This window comes from Neoarius graeffei, chromosome 5, assembly GCF_027579695.1.
Source record: "Neoarius graeffei isolate fNeoGra1 chromosome 5, fNeoGra1.pri, whole genome shotgun sequence".
NCBI classification, from domain to species: domain Eukaryota; kingdom Metazoa; phylum Chordata; class Actinopteri; order Siluriformes; family Ariidae; genus Neoarius; species Neoarius graeffei.
The window spans coordinates 106,482,590-106,500,344 of record NC_083573.1 but is presented as its reverse complement, the minus strand read 5'-3'; the positions used below and the strand labels follow the sequence as shown (position 1 = coordinate 106,500,344).

General features: G+C 43.0%; 1 protein-coding gene across 5 annotated transcripts in view; it reads left to right on the top strand.

Moving 5' to 3' along the window:
* Window positions 1–17,755, top strand: part of arhgap29a (Rho GTPase activating protein 29a) — a 115,148-nt gene that overhangs the window by 82,122 nt on the left and 15,271 nt on the right. For all 5 annotated transcript variants that reach the window (XM_060922697.1, XM_060922695.1, XM_060922696.1 and 2 more), the window contains 7 exons: window positions 728–838; window positions 967–1,047; window positions 5,161–5,328; window positions 5,560–5,697; window positions 6,316–6,506; window positions 9,762–9,919; window positions 16,917–17,045. In XM_060922697.1, the coding sequence (XP_060778680.1) occupies window positions 728–838; window positions 967–1,047; window positions 5,161–5,328; window positions 5,560–5,697; window positions 6,316–6,506; window positions 9,762–9,919; window positions 16,917–17,045 (976 nt within the window). The remainder of the gene's footprint in view (window positions 1–727; window positions 839–966; window positions 1,048–5,160; window positions 5,329–5,559; window positions 5,698–6,315; window positions 6,507–9,761; window positions 9,920–16,916; window positions 17,046–17,755) is intronic.

Genomic DNA, 17,755 nt, shown 5'->3' with positions numbered 1-17,755 from the left:
AGACTGAGATACTGATGGACTGAGAGACTGAGATACTGATGGACTGAGAGACTGAAGGACTGATGGACTGAGAGACTGAAGGACTGAGGGACTGATGGACTGAGAGACTGAGATACTGATGGACTGAGAGACTGAGATACTGATGGACTGAGAGACTGAAGGACTGAGGGACTGATGGACTGAGAGACTGAGATACTGATGGACTGAGAGACTGAGATACTGATGGACTGAGAGACTGAAGGACTGAGGGACTGATGGACTGAGAGACTGAGATACTGATGGACTGAAGGACTGAGGGACTGATGGACTGAGAGACTGAAGGACTGAGGGACTGATGAACTGAGGGACTGAGAGACTGATGGATTGAGGGACTGACAGACTAATGGATTGAGAGACTGAAGGACTGAGGACTGATGGACTGATAGACTGATGGATTGAGGGACTGAGAGACTGATGGATTGAGGGACTGATGGACTGAGAGACTGACGGATTGAGGGACTGACGGACTGATGGATTGAGAGACTGAGATACTCTTTCACTGTTCTGCATTCTGATTGGTCACTAGCTGTTGATTCATTTTCTGTAACAGCAGCTCTGATACTTGTGCTGAGAACAAAGTCAATTATACTTCCATTTTCCCTTTCTTTTTCACTCATCTGTCTGTCTTTCTTTCTTTTTTACTTTCCTTTTTTACTGAAAGTGTGTGTAATATTTTCTGGCTGAACAGGAGCACATGCCGTTCCGTGATATTTACGTGTCAGCCTTCAAGAACGATATTGACTACAGCCAAGTGCTGCTCCACACAGCCTCCGCTTTACAGGCCAACAAATTCATGCAGGTACAATGTGTGTGTGTGTGTGTGTGTGTGTGTGTGTGTGTGTGTGTGTGTGTGTGTGTGTGTGTGTGTGTGTACTTGATCAGATTTTGTGTGCAGATGTGTTTAAAATGTGTGCTTTATGACCATAGCCTCTACTGGCGAGGAAGAACGAGCTGGATAAGCTGAGGAAGGAGATGAAGGAGCAGTGGCAGAGGGAGCAGAAGAAAATGGTGAGTGGAAAGGTATCTGTGTGTGTGTGTGTGTGTGTGTGTGTGTGTGTGTGTGTTATCTATGATCACACAGCTGGTTCCTGTAGGGTTTTATGAGCATGACTTCAGCGGGTAAAGTGGGCGTGGCTGTGTTGCTGTTGGATGAAGAACATTTTCATTGTTCATGGCAATGCTTGCTCGTGCATTCACAGTATGACATTCTAGAACCACACTGAGGGTTCCGCTGATGATTTACCAGTGGCAGGTAGTTCAGTGACATTAGTTTATTGACATTAAGAGTTCCACTGATGATGTGATGTAACAGTGGTGGTTCACACAATTACATGAGAACCATACTTAGCTCTTTTCCACCAGGATGATCCTGGTGCCGGTGCGGAGCCAATTCTGTCTTGGGGCCTTTTGAGAACCGGCCAGGATTTCATGAGGTTTGAGAACCGAACATTATGTAGCAGAAATTGGGGTTATTTCAGTTGAAATGTTACTGTGGTAACATTTAAGGGGAAAAACTCATGCCAGGCAGCACACACCTGTTTAAGTGTTATTTATAAATCTATTTGAGAGTCCCCTGCATTTGAAGGTTGTCTACATGTTGCGACCGTGAGCAGCATTCAGAACAGATGATGATTCCAGTCATTGGGTAGGCGGGAGATTTCTTGTGGTAGCTCCTCCCATAGCCACGGACATCAGTGGTTACAACTTTAGGACCAGCAAGTTTGTTGTGTCATGCCACCAGTCTTTTTCAGTCAAAATCCATGGAAAGGGTTCTAGGTTCTAGATTAGGCAATGCGCAAGTGGTAAAGGCCTAACTGAGAATTCTGTTGCTGACAGGACAGTGTTGGCTAGTCCTCTGAAGGTATTATGTTCTAGAGCCATACGGTACATACAAGTAGCCCTTTTCCACCAAGTAGTCCTTACACGAGTAGCCCTTTTCTGCCGGTTTGGAGCCAGCGCCTAATCTTGAGCCAGTTCTAAACATTTTGACAGCCAAAGAACTGGATCCCAGGCAGGAAAACTGGTTCCATGGTGGCTCCAAATCTCTGTTGGTCTAGAACCAAGAACTATTTTTGTCAGGGGCTGGGGCAGGATTATCATCATCAACAAGACCAGCTAAAACTTTGGGACCACCATTTTTTATAAACCAGAGCTGGTGTAGCACCTAGTCTGACTAGTCCAGAAGAAGAAGAAGAAGAAGAAGATATGATGTAGTCTGCCATTGTTGTTGTTGTGCTTGATGCTAGCATGGCAGGTTAGCAGCGTGGGCTATCAGGGCTGGTTAGCAGCACTAGTGGGCAGGTTTGTGACTGAGGAAGCAGAGACGTATACAGTGATGTAATGATGTGGCTGTGTGGTGGCTCTCTAGCCAATGGAAAATCAGACCAGTTCTTAGACAGTCCGTAAGTTGAACCATCTCTGAACCAGCCCAGAACTAGCACCTGGTTCCCACTGGTTTAAAGGGGACAACTGGGATTTTCATTGATGATGTAAAAATGTTCTAAAACCTGGAATCTCGACTAAGATTTTAAGCTCAAAGGTGAATAAAAACATCATGCCAGAACCACTCGTAGGAACAGATCTGTTCTTAAGTGGCTTGCATGAGTGATTTAGGGGAACTTGCCATGTTCAACAATCTTCTTATCTACTTCCTTTCATCATGTTTCCATTCTCCTGTACAGCTCTACAGTCCAAATGATAAAGTGAGTGAATTTGTTCAGATACCTAATTCACTCACTTCTGTCCATTTTCATTTGATTTATTAACTGTATTCCAACATCCTGTCCAATCCATTCCGGTTCTTATGGATATTAATCACATCTGGACTGTTTCTAGACAGACAGATGGAAGAACAGACAGAAGGATGGACAGATGGAGGGACAAAGGAACACAGAGGAAGCAAGACATATAGATAGACTGTATAGATATATAGTACTGCAGACAGACAGACAGACAGACAGACAGACAGACAGACAGAGGGACATACAGTGGTGCTTGAAAGTTTGTGAACCCTTTAGAATTTTCTATATTTCTGCATAAATATGGCCTAAAACATCATCAGATTTTCACACAAGTCCTAAAAGTAGATAAAGAGAACCCAGTTAAACAAATGAGACAAAAATATTATACTTGGTGATTTATTTATTGAGGAAAATGATCCAATATTACATATGTGTGAGTGGCAAAAGTATGTGAACCTCTAGGATTAGCAGTTAATTTGAAGGTGAAATTAGAGTCAGGTGTTTTCAATCAATGGAATGACAATCAGGTGTGAGTGGGCACCCTGTTTTATTTAAAGAACAGGGATCTATCAAAGTCTGATCTTCACAACACATGTTTGTGGAAGTGTATCATGGCACGAACAAAGGAGATTTCTGAGGACCTCAGAAAAAGCGTTGTTGATGCTCATCAGGCTGGAAAAGGTTACAAAACCATCTCTAAAGAGTTTGGACTCCACCAATCCACAGTCAGACAGATTGTGTACAAATGGAGGAAATTCAAGACCATTGTTACCCTCCCCATGAGCGGCCGACCAACAAAGATCACTCCAAGAGCAAGGCATGTAATAGTCATCGAGGTTACAAAGGACCCCAGGGTAACTTCTAAGCAACTGAAGGCCTCTCTCACATTGGCTAATGTTAATGTTCATGAGTCCACCATCAGGAGAACACTGAACAACAATGGTGTACATGGCAGCGTTGCACGGAGAAAGCCACTGCTCTCCAAAAAGAACATTGCTGCTCGTCTGCAGTTTGCTAAAGATCATGTGGACAAGCCAGAAGGCTACTGGAAAAATGTTTTGTGGATGGATGAAACCAAAATAGACCTTTTTGGTTTAAATGAGAAGCGTTATGTTTGGAGAAAGGAAAACACTGCATTCCAGCATAAGAACCTTATCCCATCTGTGAAACATGGTGGTGGTAGTATCATGGTTTGGGCCTGTTTTGCTGCATCTGAGCCAGGACGGCTTGCCATCATTGATGGAACAATGAATTCTGAATTATACCAGCGAATTCTAAAGGAAAATAACAGGACATCTGTCCATGAACTGAATCTCAAGAGAAAGTGGGTCATGCAGCAAGACAACGACCCTAAGCACACAAGTTGTTCTACCAAAGAATGGTTAAAGAAGAATAAAGTTAATGTTTTGGAATGGCCAAGTCAAAGTCCTGACCTTAATCCAATGGAAATGTTGTGGAAGGACCTGAAGCGAGCAGTTCATGTGAGGAAACCCACCAACATCCCAGAGTTGAAGCTGTTCTGTACGGAGGAACGGGCTAAAATTCCTCCAAGCCGATGTGCAGGACTGATCAACAGTTACCGCAAACGTTTAGTTGCAGATATTGCTGCACAAGGGGGTCACACCAGATACTGAAAGCAAAGGTTCACATACTTTTGCCACTCACAGATATGTAATATTGGATCATTTTCCTCAATAAATAAATGACCAAGTATAATATTTTTGTCTCATTTGTTTAACTGGGTTCTCTTTATCTACTTTTAGGACTCGTGTGAAAATCTGATGATGTTATTTATGCAGAAATATAGCAAATTCTAAAGGGTTCACAAACTTTCAAGCACCACTGTATATGTAGACAGAGGGATGGATATGTGAAAAGAGGGACAAAGATATGGACAGAGGGACAGACATGTGGACATACATGTGGATGGAGGGACAGACATGTGGACAGAGGGAAATATATGTGAACAGAGGGACAAACATGTGGACAGAGGGACAGACGTGGACAGAGGAACATGCATATGGACAGAGGTACAGACATGTGGACGGAGGGACAGACATGTGGACAGAGGGACAGACATGTGGACAGAGGGACATATACATGAACAGAGGGACATATATTTAGACAGAGGAACAGACATGTGGACAGAGGGACAGACATACAGAGAGACAGCCAGAGGTACAGACATGTGGACAGAGAGACAGCCAGAGGTACAGAGAGACAGTGAGGAAAAGACAGCCAGGGTACCACACAGAAAGACAGACAGTGAGACTGGCTACTGACAGACAGACAGATAGACAGAGAGGTATGGACACATTCAGATAGCAGTGTTACTGACACAGGTCTATTCCTGTGTGTGTGTGTGTGTGTGTGTGTGCAGCACGAGGCTGAAAGTGCTCTGAAGAAAGCTCGCTTGTTGAAGGATCAGAGACAGGAGGAGTACGAGCGAGCACGCAGCTCCACCAGCCGAGCTGAGGAGGAGCAGCTCGCAGCAGGGGCCAAGCAGCTGGAGAAGAGACGCAGACTGGAGGATGAAGCTCTGCAGAAAGTGTGTACACACACACACACACACACACACACACTTCCCTGTCCTCCTGCTCTGCTGTCCTTCTGTTTCTGAACACAGAGTGTTTACAGGCAGACTGAGAGGAAGTTAAAATAGGAACCAGCCTGTGGTTTGGCTGCTTCAGCTGCCTGTTTGTGTGTACGTGAGTGTGTGTGCATGTGTGTGATGGGTCTCACCAGTGTGTATGTGTGTGTGTGTGTGTATGTGTTGCAGGCTGAAGAGGCCAGAGAGCACTACAGACACTGCATCACCGACGTGAGTGTGAAAAAGCTCGACCTGGCCAACGCCAAGAGCGACATCCTCGCCCAGATCCGCACGCTCGTCTTCCAGTGTGACCTGACGCTTAAAGCGGTGAGTATCACACACACACACACACACACACACACACACACACACACGTGTGTGATTAGCGAAGGAAGAGTATAAGCACGCTGTGTATGAGTGAAATTAGCAGAATAAAAGTATTGAAGCTGAAAAAATCCAACTTTTTTTTGGATAGTTTGTCTCTCAAATGCTTTAGGAGTAAAACACTACGTGTGTGTGGTGCTGCTCGAGGAAACTAATCCAAAACAGGCTGGTGTGATGAAGCACAGTGACAGGGTGCTAACAGCAGGGAACAAAGTGTTTAATTACTCGTATACCACAGGCATTTTTTTTTCCATGATTAAGCAAACACAGAGTCGACCGAACAAGTCGCTGTGAATGAGCTGTTACTATAGAAACAATAACTGTAGCTGTTACTATAGAAACGATAACTAGCTGTTACTATAGAAACGATAACAAATTCGGACAAGAGTGTGATCTGTACAGCTGCTGTTCTAGAAAACATCTGACCAATCAGAATCCAGAATTCAGCAGCGCTGTGATGTAAATAATAATGAAGAAAAAGTGTGTGAAATGTTCAGTTGTAGGATGATGACGTGTTTTTATTTATGCATTTGTTTGTTTGTTTGTTTGTTTGTGGTGTAGGTGACAGTGAATTGGTTCCAGATGCAGCAGGCCCAGGCGGTCTCTCTGCCCGTGAATAACCAGACCCTGTGTGAGAGTGCGAAGCTGTATGAGCCCGGCCAGCGCTACACTGAGTTCGTGAAGAGTCTCACCCCGGACCGCAGCCGAGCCGAGTCATTCTCGTACGACGTAGCGGGGACTCAGAGCGCAGGGTGAGATCACACGACGCAGCCAAGCAGCTCACGAGTACAAACACTCCACACCGTCTCTGATCAATCTCGGTGCCACAGAGTCAGAACCACAGGTTAACGTCTTTTTGTATAATGTCACGGTTTGTGAGGAAAACAGGAAGTGAATGAGTTCATGACTGAATCGGGGAACCGCACTCGTTGTTCCTCACACGGATGAATCACAGCACGTCCACCAACTGAGGCACTGGAACAAACACTGAGGGTGGCTCCGACACCATACACCACTATCTCACACACAGAGAGAGAGAGAGATTTTACTCGTGTTTCTCAAAATTAAAAGAGTGGGATAAAAGAGAAAGAACAGCGAGATTTAGACAAGAGCTGATGTTTAATAGAAAGGAGGAGGAGTGAGAGAGAAAAAAGAGGAAGAATTACTGGAATAGAGAAAGGAGGGTATTCAGCTGCTGGGTGAGAGAGAGAGAGATAAGGATAGATGAGAGAAAGACACACTGAGGCAAATAGAGACAGAAACAAAGATAGACAAAGTGAGACAGACATACAGAGATAGAGGGAGACAGACACAGAGAGGGAGACAGACAATTTGGGAGGGAGAGACAGACAGAGTGTGAGAGACAGAGATACAGAGACAGACAGATAGATGGGTAGATAGATAGACAGACAGACTGTAGACAGAGAGATAGCCAGATAGAGAGATAGACTGACAAAGAGAGGAAGGAGACAGATAGTGAGATAAACACAGACAGAGATAGACAGATAGAGATAGACAGACAGACACAGAGAAGGAGACAGACAGACAAAGAGAGACAGACAGAGAGCAAGAGAAGGAGACAGACAGAGAGATAGGCCGACAGACAGTTAGGGAGGGAGACAGAGATACAGAGACAGACAGATAGATGGGTAGATAGATAGACAGACAGACTGTAGACAGAGAGATAGCCAGATAGAGAGATAGACTGACAAAGAGAGGAAGGAGACAGATAGTGAGATAAACGCAGACAGAGATAGACAGATAGAGAGCTAGACTGACAGACAGAGACAGATAGAGATAGACAGGCAGACACAGAGAAGGAGACAGACAGACAGACAGACAGACAGACAGAGAGAGAGAGACAGAGAGCAAGAGAAGGAGACAGACAGAGAGATAGGCCGACAGACAGTTAGGGAGGGAGACAGAGAGTAAGAGACAGAGAGAGCAAGAGAGGGAGACAGACAGACAGACAGAGAGAGATCGGGGCAGTAGCAATGTTTTTTTTTTTTTTTTTACTGGTACTGTGGGGTCTCTGGACTTCTCAGTGAATCTGCTCTAAAGTTTTTGCCCCCAGTTTAATTCCCTCTGTCAGTCTGCCGAGGAAGTTACACTTTCTGTTTACTTGTTTGTTTGTCTGTAAGCAGAATTACACAAAAACTCCCAGCCTGATTTTGATGAACCTTGGTGGGAGGGTGGATTCCGGGCCACAAAGGAACCCCTTCAGGTTTTGAGTGGATCTGACTCACAGGGCGGCTCGAAGTGTTCAGTTTCTCCTTCACTAACATTGTGACATTTGGCCTTGGTGGAAGTCTGAACTCTCTAACTGTCCTTATTGCAACACCCTGACACACACACACACCCTGACACACACACACACACACACACACACACCCTGACACACACACACACACACACACCCTGACACACATACCCTGTCCACACTAGGGATTTTGTACTGATACGAAACTACTTTCGTACCGCAACACCGGTCCACACTAGCAACTATACCGGTACTGTAGCGGTATAACTGTATCGGTACGAAACCCACAAATGTATGGGTTTTGTACCGGTACAGTATCGGTACTGTAGCGCTTCGCTGTAGTGTGGACAGATGAAGCGTCTCTGTATCGATACAAATATAATGCGCAAGCGCAATGAACCATTCCTACGTCTTCTGGGTTATTCATACAATACAATACGCACGCGCTTTCCAGCTGTAAATAAAACGTCAAAATGGCTCAAAACGAGTGTGGAGCTACATGGAGCAAAGAAAGGGGGGAGGGAGGGAGGGAGGGAGGGAGGGAGGAAGAAAGGAGGAAGAGGGGAAAAGGGAGAGAAAGGGAGGGGAAGAGAAGGAAAGAGGGAGAAAGGGAGGGGAAGAGAAGGGAAGAGGGAGAAAGGGAGGGGAAGAGAAGGAAAGAGGGAGAAAGGGAGGGGAAGAGAAGGGAAGAGGAAGAAAGGGAGGGGAAGAGAAGGGAAGAGGGAGAAAGGGAGGGGAAGAGAAGGGAAGAGGGAGAAAGGGAGGGGAAGAGAAGGGAAGAAGGAGAAAGGGAGGGGAAGAGAAGGAAAGGGGGAGAAAGGGAGGGGAAGAGAAGGGAAGAAGGAGAAAGTGAGGGGAAGAGAAGGGAAGAGGGAGAAAGGGAGGGGAAGATAAGGGAAGAGGGAGAAAGGGAGGGGAAGATAAGGAAAGAGGGAGAAAGTGAGGGGGGAGAAAGGGAGATTTGTTTTCTTTGTTTCTTTCTCAACTGCCTCGCGCGTTTTATATGATTCGACTGAATAAATGACCACCAGAAATACAGACTGTACACTGACAACAAAAAGCACACACACGTCGTTTCATCCGCCATATTCTCGGAAGGAAGTTACTCGGTAACCACGGAAACATTTCGCGCACGCGCATTTCAACTACCGTGAAAGAAAACCGCAAACATTTCTCGCTAGTGTGGACAGATGCACTAAACTGTACCGCTATACTTTGTATCGATACGGTTATACCACTTTCGTACCGGTATCAGTGTGAACACACACACACACGCACACACACACACGCACAGTACCCTCTGTGCGACAGTTACAATGCCATTCTGTGTTAAACCCAAGGCGAGATCTTTAGCCCACAGCATACAGATGTGAGGTTCACAAGCCAGCTGACGTAAACACACCTGGATATAACGTTTCACACAATTAATCCACAGCCAGGGCTTGAACACACAAACAGCAGACACAGAGGTTTGCGCCCATTTCAGCCTCAGGTTCTGAGATCACAGACTCATGGTGTCAGTTAGGGACACCTCCACTAACGAATCATCAGTGTTCTGCTCCATACACCTGATGGTATCTCAGTGAGCTTCACACGGAGACGATGCGTCTGTTGAGTGAGTCTCCACACGCTAACGCTTCACTGATGATAATTTACAAACGACTGTGCTCGGGTTCACAGGCGAAAAGCTCACTGCGTTCTGCGCCCACTGGCTGAATCACATGTGTGTTCTGCCTCTTTCCTGCAGGTCTCCTCTCACTAAACGCTTGGTTAGAACCAGTCTGTCGTCTCAGGTGTCCATCACCTCCGGAGACTGTCTGAGCTTGGATGAGGTGGACGTTTCGGCTCCGAGCCACACGGCCAAAATCGCAGAGAGACGCTCGCACAGCAGCACTGACATCCAGGGTACGAACTCCGAAAACTCACAAATAACTCACTAAGTTTTATTAACCCTCATCCTACCATGCTATTTTACACCTTAATCTTACCATGTGGGGTCCGTTTGGACCCCAATACTTTTCTTTAAAATTAAAGCTTATAAAGACAAAATCACCAGATAAGTTTTGTTCAGAACATCTTGTATTAATAACAGCAATGCACTAAAGGGCCCAAGGCATAAAGAACACACTTAACCTTCATCCTACCAGCCAATTTTACATATACAAACTACCAGGTGGGGTCCGTATGGACCCCAGGAGGGAATACCTTGAAATCAATGCAGTAAGAACCAATTCAATGCAGCAAACAGACATAACTTTATTGAAGAACAAAATCCACTATGGCTGAATATCAATGATGTATTATAAATGCAATAACATTGCAATAATATTGCAATAACTAGCATACATGTAGCAAATTATAGCGCCACAAAAAAAATTGGCATTATATACATGATTTTTGCAGCTCATGCAGCTGTAAAACATTCTGGATTACAACTTAGGTCTTTTCTTACAGAATTTAAAACAAAAAAGTAATTGTAAAATAATCTAGGGCTTTTGTTTTGCAGCCTGTGCTTATTGCAGCAGTGGGGTCCACACGGACCCCAAGAAGGAATGCCTTGGTAGTTTCATTATGGAACATAAAAGAAATAAAAGAAGTTAACTTTCAGTGTGCTATTCAATTATAAAATGAAAGACAGATAAACTTTACTCTGGGGTCCGGTTGGACCCCAGTAACAAATTAATTATACCTTCACAATGCAAAAAGCTGATCTTCCGGTGCTTTAGTGTTTTAATTAAGACATAAATTCCGACAAATTCATAAAACGGTGAGGCAGTATGTCACATATTTTTAAAATGGCAAACAAACATATAGGTGCGGGGTCCAGATGGACCCCACTTGGTAGGATGAAGGTTAAAATCACTACTCACTTATCACCAACAGCTGTGTCACAATAATTATTATACATTACAATGAGACAGGAATTATACACATATAATATAGTGTGTAAATATGAGAATTCCACTGTGCACTGATACGACAGGGACATTATATTACATGAAAATAACCATTTTAAAAGTGTAACCAGTGCAAGAAATTATTTTGTGTTTAAACATGAAGGGACGGTGCAGAGATCTACTTATTTATTTATTTGTTTTAACATTTTTTTTTTTTAATGAAACACTTAATAATTACTTATTTGCATTTATTTAAAATATTGTTGCAGCAAGTTGATATTTTTGGTGCATATATTTTAATAAATTTTATTTAAATATTTTATAGGTATATTTAAATAGTATAGTTTTTTTATTTTGTTTTTTCAGACTGTTTTTTTTTAAGTAGTGCGTTTTTCATAAATAGTACTTTACTTTGGAAATTATTTGTATTTTACATGTGCATTCCCTTAAAAAATTGGTTAAAAATAAATAAATTAATAATAATAATTTTCCTTTTTTTAGTTTTAGTTTTTTGTTAAAACAAACTTTCTTCTCTTGTTTTTTTTTATTATTATGTAGAAATTTTTATTTTATGTAGCTGTTCTTTATGAAGGGTGGGTGCCAACACTTATGGGGAATACTTTTTTTAATTTTGGTTTTTCACTACTGCTTTTTTTAAGTAGTGTGTTTTTATTCAAGAATACTTTTTAAAAAATTTTAATTATTTGTATTTTGCATGTACATTCCCTTATAAAAGCTGCTAAAATATATATACATATATATATATATATATATATATTTTTTAAACAAACTTTCTTCTGGGTGGCACGGTGGTGTAGTGGTTAGCGCTGTTGCCTCACAGCAAGAAGGTCCGGGTTCGAGCCCCGTGGCCGGCGAGGGCCTTTCTGTGTGGAGTTTGCATGTTCTCCCCGTGGGTTTCCTCCGGGTGCTCCGGTTTCCCCCACAGTCCAAAGACATGCAGGTTAGGTTAACTGGTGACTCTAAATTGAGCGTAGGTGTGAATGTGAGTGTGAATGGTTGTCTGTGTCTATGTGTCAGCCCTGTGATGACCTGGCGACTTGTCCAGGGTGTACCCCGCCTTTCGCCCGTAGTCAGCTGGGATAGGCTCCAGCTTGCCTGCGACCCTGTAGAACAGGATAAAGCGGCTACAGATAATGAGATGAGATGGGAGACTTTCTTCTGTTTTTTTTTTTTTAATTATGTGTAATGGTTTATTTTATATAGTTGTTCTCTATGAAGGGTGCCAATACTTCTGGGGAGTATTATAGACATGATATAAAACCATATACTATGGAAAATTATACAACTGTTGTGAAATGTTAAACATGAGGGATGAGGAAGTGTTTGTGTGTGGTGATGAAAGTGTAGAAAGAGAGGAACGAGTGAAGAATAAAACTGAGGGAAGGAAAGCTGCAGCGTCACAGGAAATCGGTTAAAAGCGTGTTTGTTGCATTGCGTTTCTCACTCTTGTTGCTAAATACCTACAAAAACAATGAGCGTCGACGTTACGTGCTGCATGTGGAGTGTGTGACATTGTCGTTATTCCTCAGATGCTCAGAAATACCTGACAGAAAGGGTGTGATTTTCTCAAGCAGCCTGTGACCTTTGACCCTGACTCCTCGCGTACATGCACTCAGTCACACGCACACTTCCTACTCTCACACGAGCCGCTCCTCTGAATAATCACTGCAGAGACACTCATACAGATGTTAGTGTGTGTGTGTGAGGAGGGGGGGTGAGAATGGGGCTTGGGGCAGAGGGTGGGGCAGGGGGTGGGGCAGAGGGTGGGGCAGGGGGTGGGGCAGGGGGGTAAACAGCTCCTTCAGCTCAGAGGGGGAAAGTGGAAACAGTGACTGAGTCAAGGTGTAAGAACACCACAACCCTGCTTACTTACGTTCAGGACACTGATATTATGATTTCATAACGTTTTAAAGAAGACGGTGTTAAATATCATAAAGCTCCGCTGCAACAAAGATTTATCACACCTGTGTGCCTCATTGGTTAATTCTTTAGTAAAGCTGTGTGTAAACATTTACACAGAAGCTAAACATTCACACTAGATTTACAAAAGTTTCATCATTTTTCTTCTAATCAGCTGTGCAGGACCATTTGTGACACATTTAGCCACACCCACAAAACTCCATAAAAGGCAACGTTTCATAATATATCATGCATTTAAATAAAATTTCATTCAAATTTCCAAGAAAAATCACTTGGCCTGTAATAATCTGTTATAAAACTCTGTCAAGTTTATATACTTTCATAAGCACTTAAATTTGACACACTGAAGGTGTATGTTATAGCGCATAATAACTCATAACTAGAATGTTATAGATAGTATAGCACAGCATATTATAATGCATCATAACTAGCAGGATAGCTGCTATAGCACAGCGTGTGTTATAATGCATTATAATTAGCAGGAGAGATGCTCTAGCACAGCGCGTTATAATGCATCATAACTAACAGGAGAGCTGCTATAGCACAGCCTGTTATAATGCTTTATAACTGACAGGATAGCTGCTATAGCACAGCATGTGTTATAATGCATCATAACTAGCAGGATAGCTGCTATAGCACAGCATGTGTTATAATGCCTCATAACTAGCAGGAGGGATGCTATAGCACAGCATGTGTTATAATGCATCGTAACTAGCAGGAGGGATGCTATAGCACAGCGTGTGTTATAATGCATCATAACTAGCAGTAGAGATGCTATAGCACAGCGTGTGCTATCATGCATTATAATTAGCAGGAGAGATGCTATAGCACAGTGCATTATAATGCATCACAACTAGCAGGATAGCTGCTATGGCACAGTGTGCTATAATGCTTTATAACTGACAGGATAGCTGCTATAGCACAGCGTGTGTTATAATGCATCATAACTAGCAGGATAGCTGCTATAGCACAGCATGTGTTATAATGCCTCATAACTAGCAGGAGGGATGCTATAGCACAGCATGTGTTATAATGCATCATAACTAGCAGGAGGGATGCTATAGAACAGCGTCTGTTATAATGCATCATAACTAGCAGGAGAGATGCTATAGCACAGCGTGTGTTATCATGCATTATAATTAGCAGGAGAGCTGCCTTAGCACAGTGCATTATAATGCATCATAACTAGCAGGATAGCTGCTATGGCACAGTGTGTTATAATGCTTTATAACTGACAGGATAGCTGCTATAGCACAGCGTGTGTTATAATGCATCATAACTAGCAGGATAGCTGCTATAGCACAGCATGTGTTATAATGCATCATAACTATCAGGAGGGATGCTATAGCACAGCATGTGTTATAATGCATCATAACTAGCAGGAGGGATGCTATAGAACAGCGTGTGTTATAATGCATCATAACTAGCAGGAGAGAAGCTATAGCACAGCGTGTGTTATCATGCATTATAATTAGCAGGAGAGCTGCCTTAGCACAGTGCATTATAATGCATCATAACTAGCAGGATAGCTGCTATGGCACAGTGTGTTATAATGCTTTATAACTGACAGGATAGCTGCTATAGCACAGCGTGTGTTATAATGCATCATAACTAGCAGGATAGCTGCTATAGCACAGCATGTGTTATAATGCATCATAACTATCAGGAGGGATGCTATAGCACAGTGTGTTATAATGCATTATAACTATTAGTACAGATAGTATCAGAGAACATACTGTATGATGCATTATAATGAGTGTTTACAGTGAGACTGTAGAATGTGTTTGTATACTTTCATAAGTATAAATAATGATGAACAGGTTCTTGCGAGGGCGGCACGGTGGTGTAGTGGTTAGCGCTGTCGCCTCACAACAAGAAGGTCCGGGTTCGAGCCCCGTGGCCGGCGAGGGCCTTTCTGTGTGGAGTTTGCATGTTCTCCCCGTGTCCGCGTGGGTTTCCCCCACAGTCCAAAGACATGCAGGTTAGGTTAACTGGTGACTCTAAATTGAGCGTAGGTGTGAATGTGAGTGTGAATGGTTGTCTGTGTCTATGTGTCAGCCCTGTGATGACCTGGCGACTTGTCCAGGGTGTACCCCGCCTTTCGCCCGTAGTCAGCTGGGATAGGCTCCAGCTCGCCTGCGACCCTGTAGAAGGATAAAGCGGCTACAGATAATGAGATGAGATGAGAGGTTCTTACGAGGAATTAAAGGGTACATGGGGTTTGTGATACATAACATGTTATAATGCATTATAAAGAATGATAAATAGGATTTACAGTGCTACTACCATTTTCATTTAATCATTTTTTTCAATGTAAACTAACAAACTTCAGAAAAAAATGCACAGAAGCATCTGCGATAAAATAGAGCAAAAAAAGATTCTATGAATATGCAAATTTAAAATGCCCCCAGCGCTACATGCCCCACCCCCTCCAGATAACAATTTTAAATCTGTTTCTTTCAAAACATGAAATAAAACTCTTCAGTAACCCAATTTCAAGTTCGCGAAAGGAATTTTCCTCCGAGAAAGTATTCCAGTGAAAAGAAAAAAAAATTGTCATTAAAACCTATTTATAAAGTGTATAATGTGACCATATCATGCCAAAGCATTTCCTGCGAAAGAGGAAGTGCTGCTGTGCCTCAGCTCTAGAGCTTATACAGAGATCCCAGTCTCTTCTCATTTTCTAAACAGACTTCTGATGTTCAGATCTCATTCATCTCATCTCATTATCTGTAGCCGCTTTATCCTGTTCTACAGGGTCGCAGGCAACCTGGAGCCTATCCCAGCTGACTACGGGCGAAAGGCGGGGTACACCCTGGACAAGTCGCCAGGTCATCACAGGGCTGACACATAGACACAGACAACCATTCACACTCACATTCACACCTACGGTCAATTTAGAGTCACCAGTTAACCTAACCTGCATGTCTTTGGACTGTGGGGGAAACCGGAGCACCCGGAGGAAACCCACACGGACACGGGGAGAACACGCAAACTCCACACAGAAAGGCCCTCGCCGGCCATGGCTCGAACCCGGACCTTCTTGCTGTGAGGCGACAGCGCTAACCACTACACCACCGTGCCGCCCATGTTCAGATCTCTCATCCAAAATGTTTCATTTGACGTCACCTCCATCCTGCTTTCTCCTGGCACTCGTCTCTCGTCTCAGCAGAGCAGCACCGTTCATCAGTTTGAGCTCATCGCTCGGGTGATGATTTAATCCCGGCTGAATCGCCGCGCTCGTTAATGGCAGGGGAAGATGAATAAACTTGTAGCATCACAGAGTGCAGACTTTATCAGAGTGAAGAGCTTTGCTTGTTTGTTAAAGTGCCATTCCACCATTGGATGTATTCTTTGGCATAAAATACAATATATTTTATGACAACATGACTAGACAGAGAAATCTTTTAGCTTCAAAATGATATATCAAACATAATTTTTTGACAACGACAAGTATATTAATTTTGCGACCAAAGTCACCTACCCTTTTAATTTCCGCGCGGTAGTGAAACGTGATGTCATCGGCAGGTTCCCCTTCTTGTGTACCACGTGTCGGTCTATTTTTAGACCAGGAAACCCCCAAAGTGAGAGAGTCATTTCTCCTCGTATATGGGGGCCAAAAAAATTGCGAAAAATTTTGAGTTAATCTTTCAGTTAGCTAGATTTATTGGTATTAGCTAGATTTATTGGTATTATTTTTATCGCGTTCTGTCCGCCGTTGCTGATAATATGTGCCACGTCACACGTCACGTGGTACACAAGAAGGGGAACCTGCCGATGACATCACGCGCGGAAATTAAAAGGGTAGGTGACTTTGGTCGCAAAATTAATATACTTGTCGTTGTCAAAAAATTATGCTTGATATATCATTTTGAAGCTAAAAGATTTCTCTATCTAGTGATACCATTTATATATGTTGTCAAAATATATTGTATTTTATGCCAAAGAATACATCCAATGGTGGAATGGCACTTTAAAGTAGTGTAAAGTTCTTAAGTTTTGTGTGTGTGTGTGTGTGTGTGTGTGTGTGTGTGTGTGTGTGTGTGTGTGTGTGTGTTTCTCAGCTCTCCGGATCCAGGTTCCGTTTAAATCCTGGACTATGTCGGGTCAGGGAGGAGGCATGTGCAGCGACTCGGAGAGCGCCGGAGGCAGCAGCGAGTCTCGCTCAATGGACTCACCAACTGCTAGTCCAGGTAACACACACACACACACACACACACACACACACACACACTTAAAGCTTTACTTTAATCTTCTACATTGACAATACCCCACACTAATCACCTCAGTTATCCTTCACTCAAGTGATGAGACATACATCTCAGCCTGCTGATGATAAACAGATAAGTCACAGCCCATTCTGCATTGTTTTCCCACAATGCCCTGCAGAGTTCACACCCTCGCCTGTCACCTCTCTCAGAAATAATCACTTTGACACGACTGTTTGCTGACTGTACGCACTGTGTGTTTAGAAAAAATCTCAGATAACACATCCTGGGTTAATATGCATCAGTACGGGTGCTATAATAGACCCTGTGTTATAATGCTTTACCTGTAATGTTGTAAGATTTAGCAGTACAGATACTATAGCAGAGGCTGTTATAATACATTATAACTATCAGTACAGATAATATAACAGAGACTGTGTTATAATGCGTTATAACTATCAGTGCAGATACTATAGCAGAGACTGCATTATAATTATCAGTACAGATACTATAACAGAGATTGCGTTATAATGCATCATAACTGTCAGTACAGATACTATAGCAGAGACTGCATTATAATGCGTTATAACTATAACTGTCAGTGCAGATACTATAGCAGAGACTGCATTATAATGCATTATAACTATGACTATCAGTGCATATACTATAGCAGATACTGTATTATAATGCGTTAT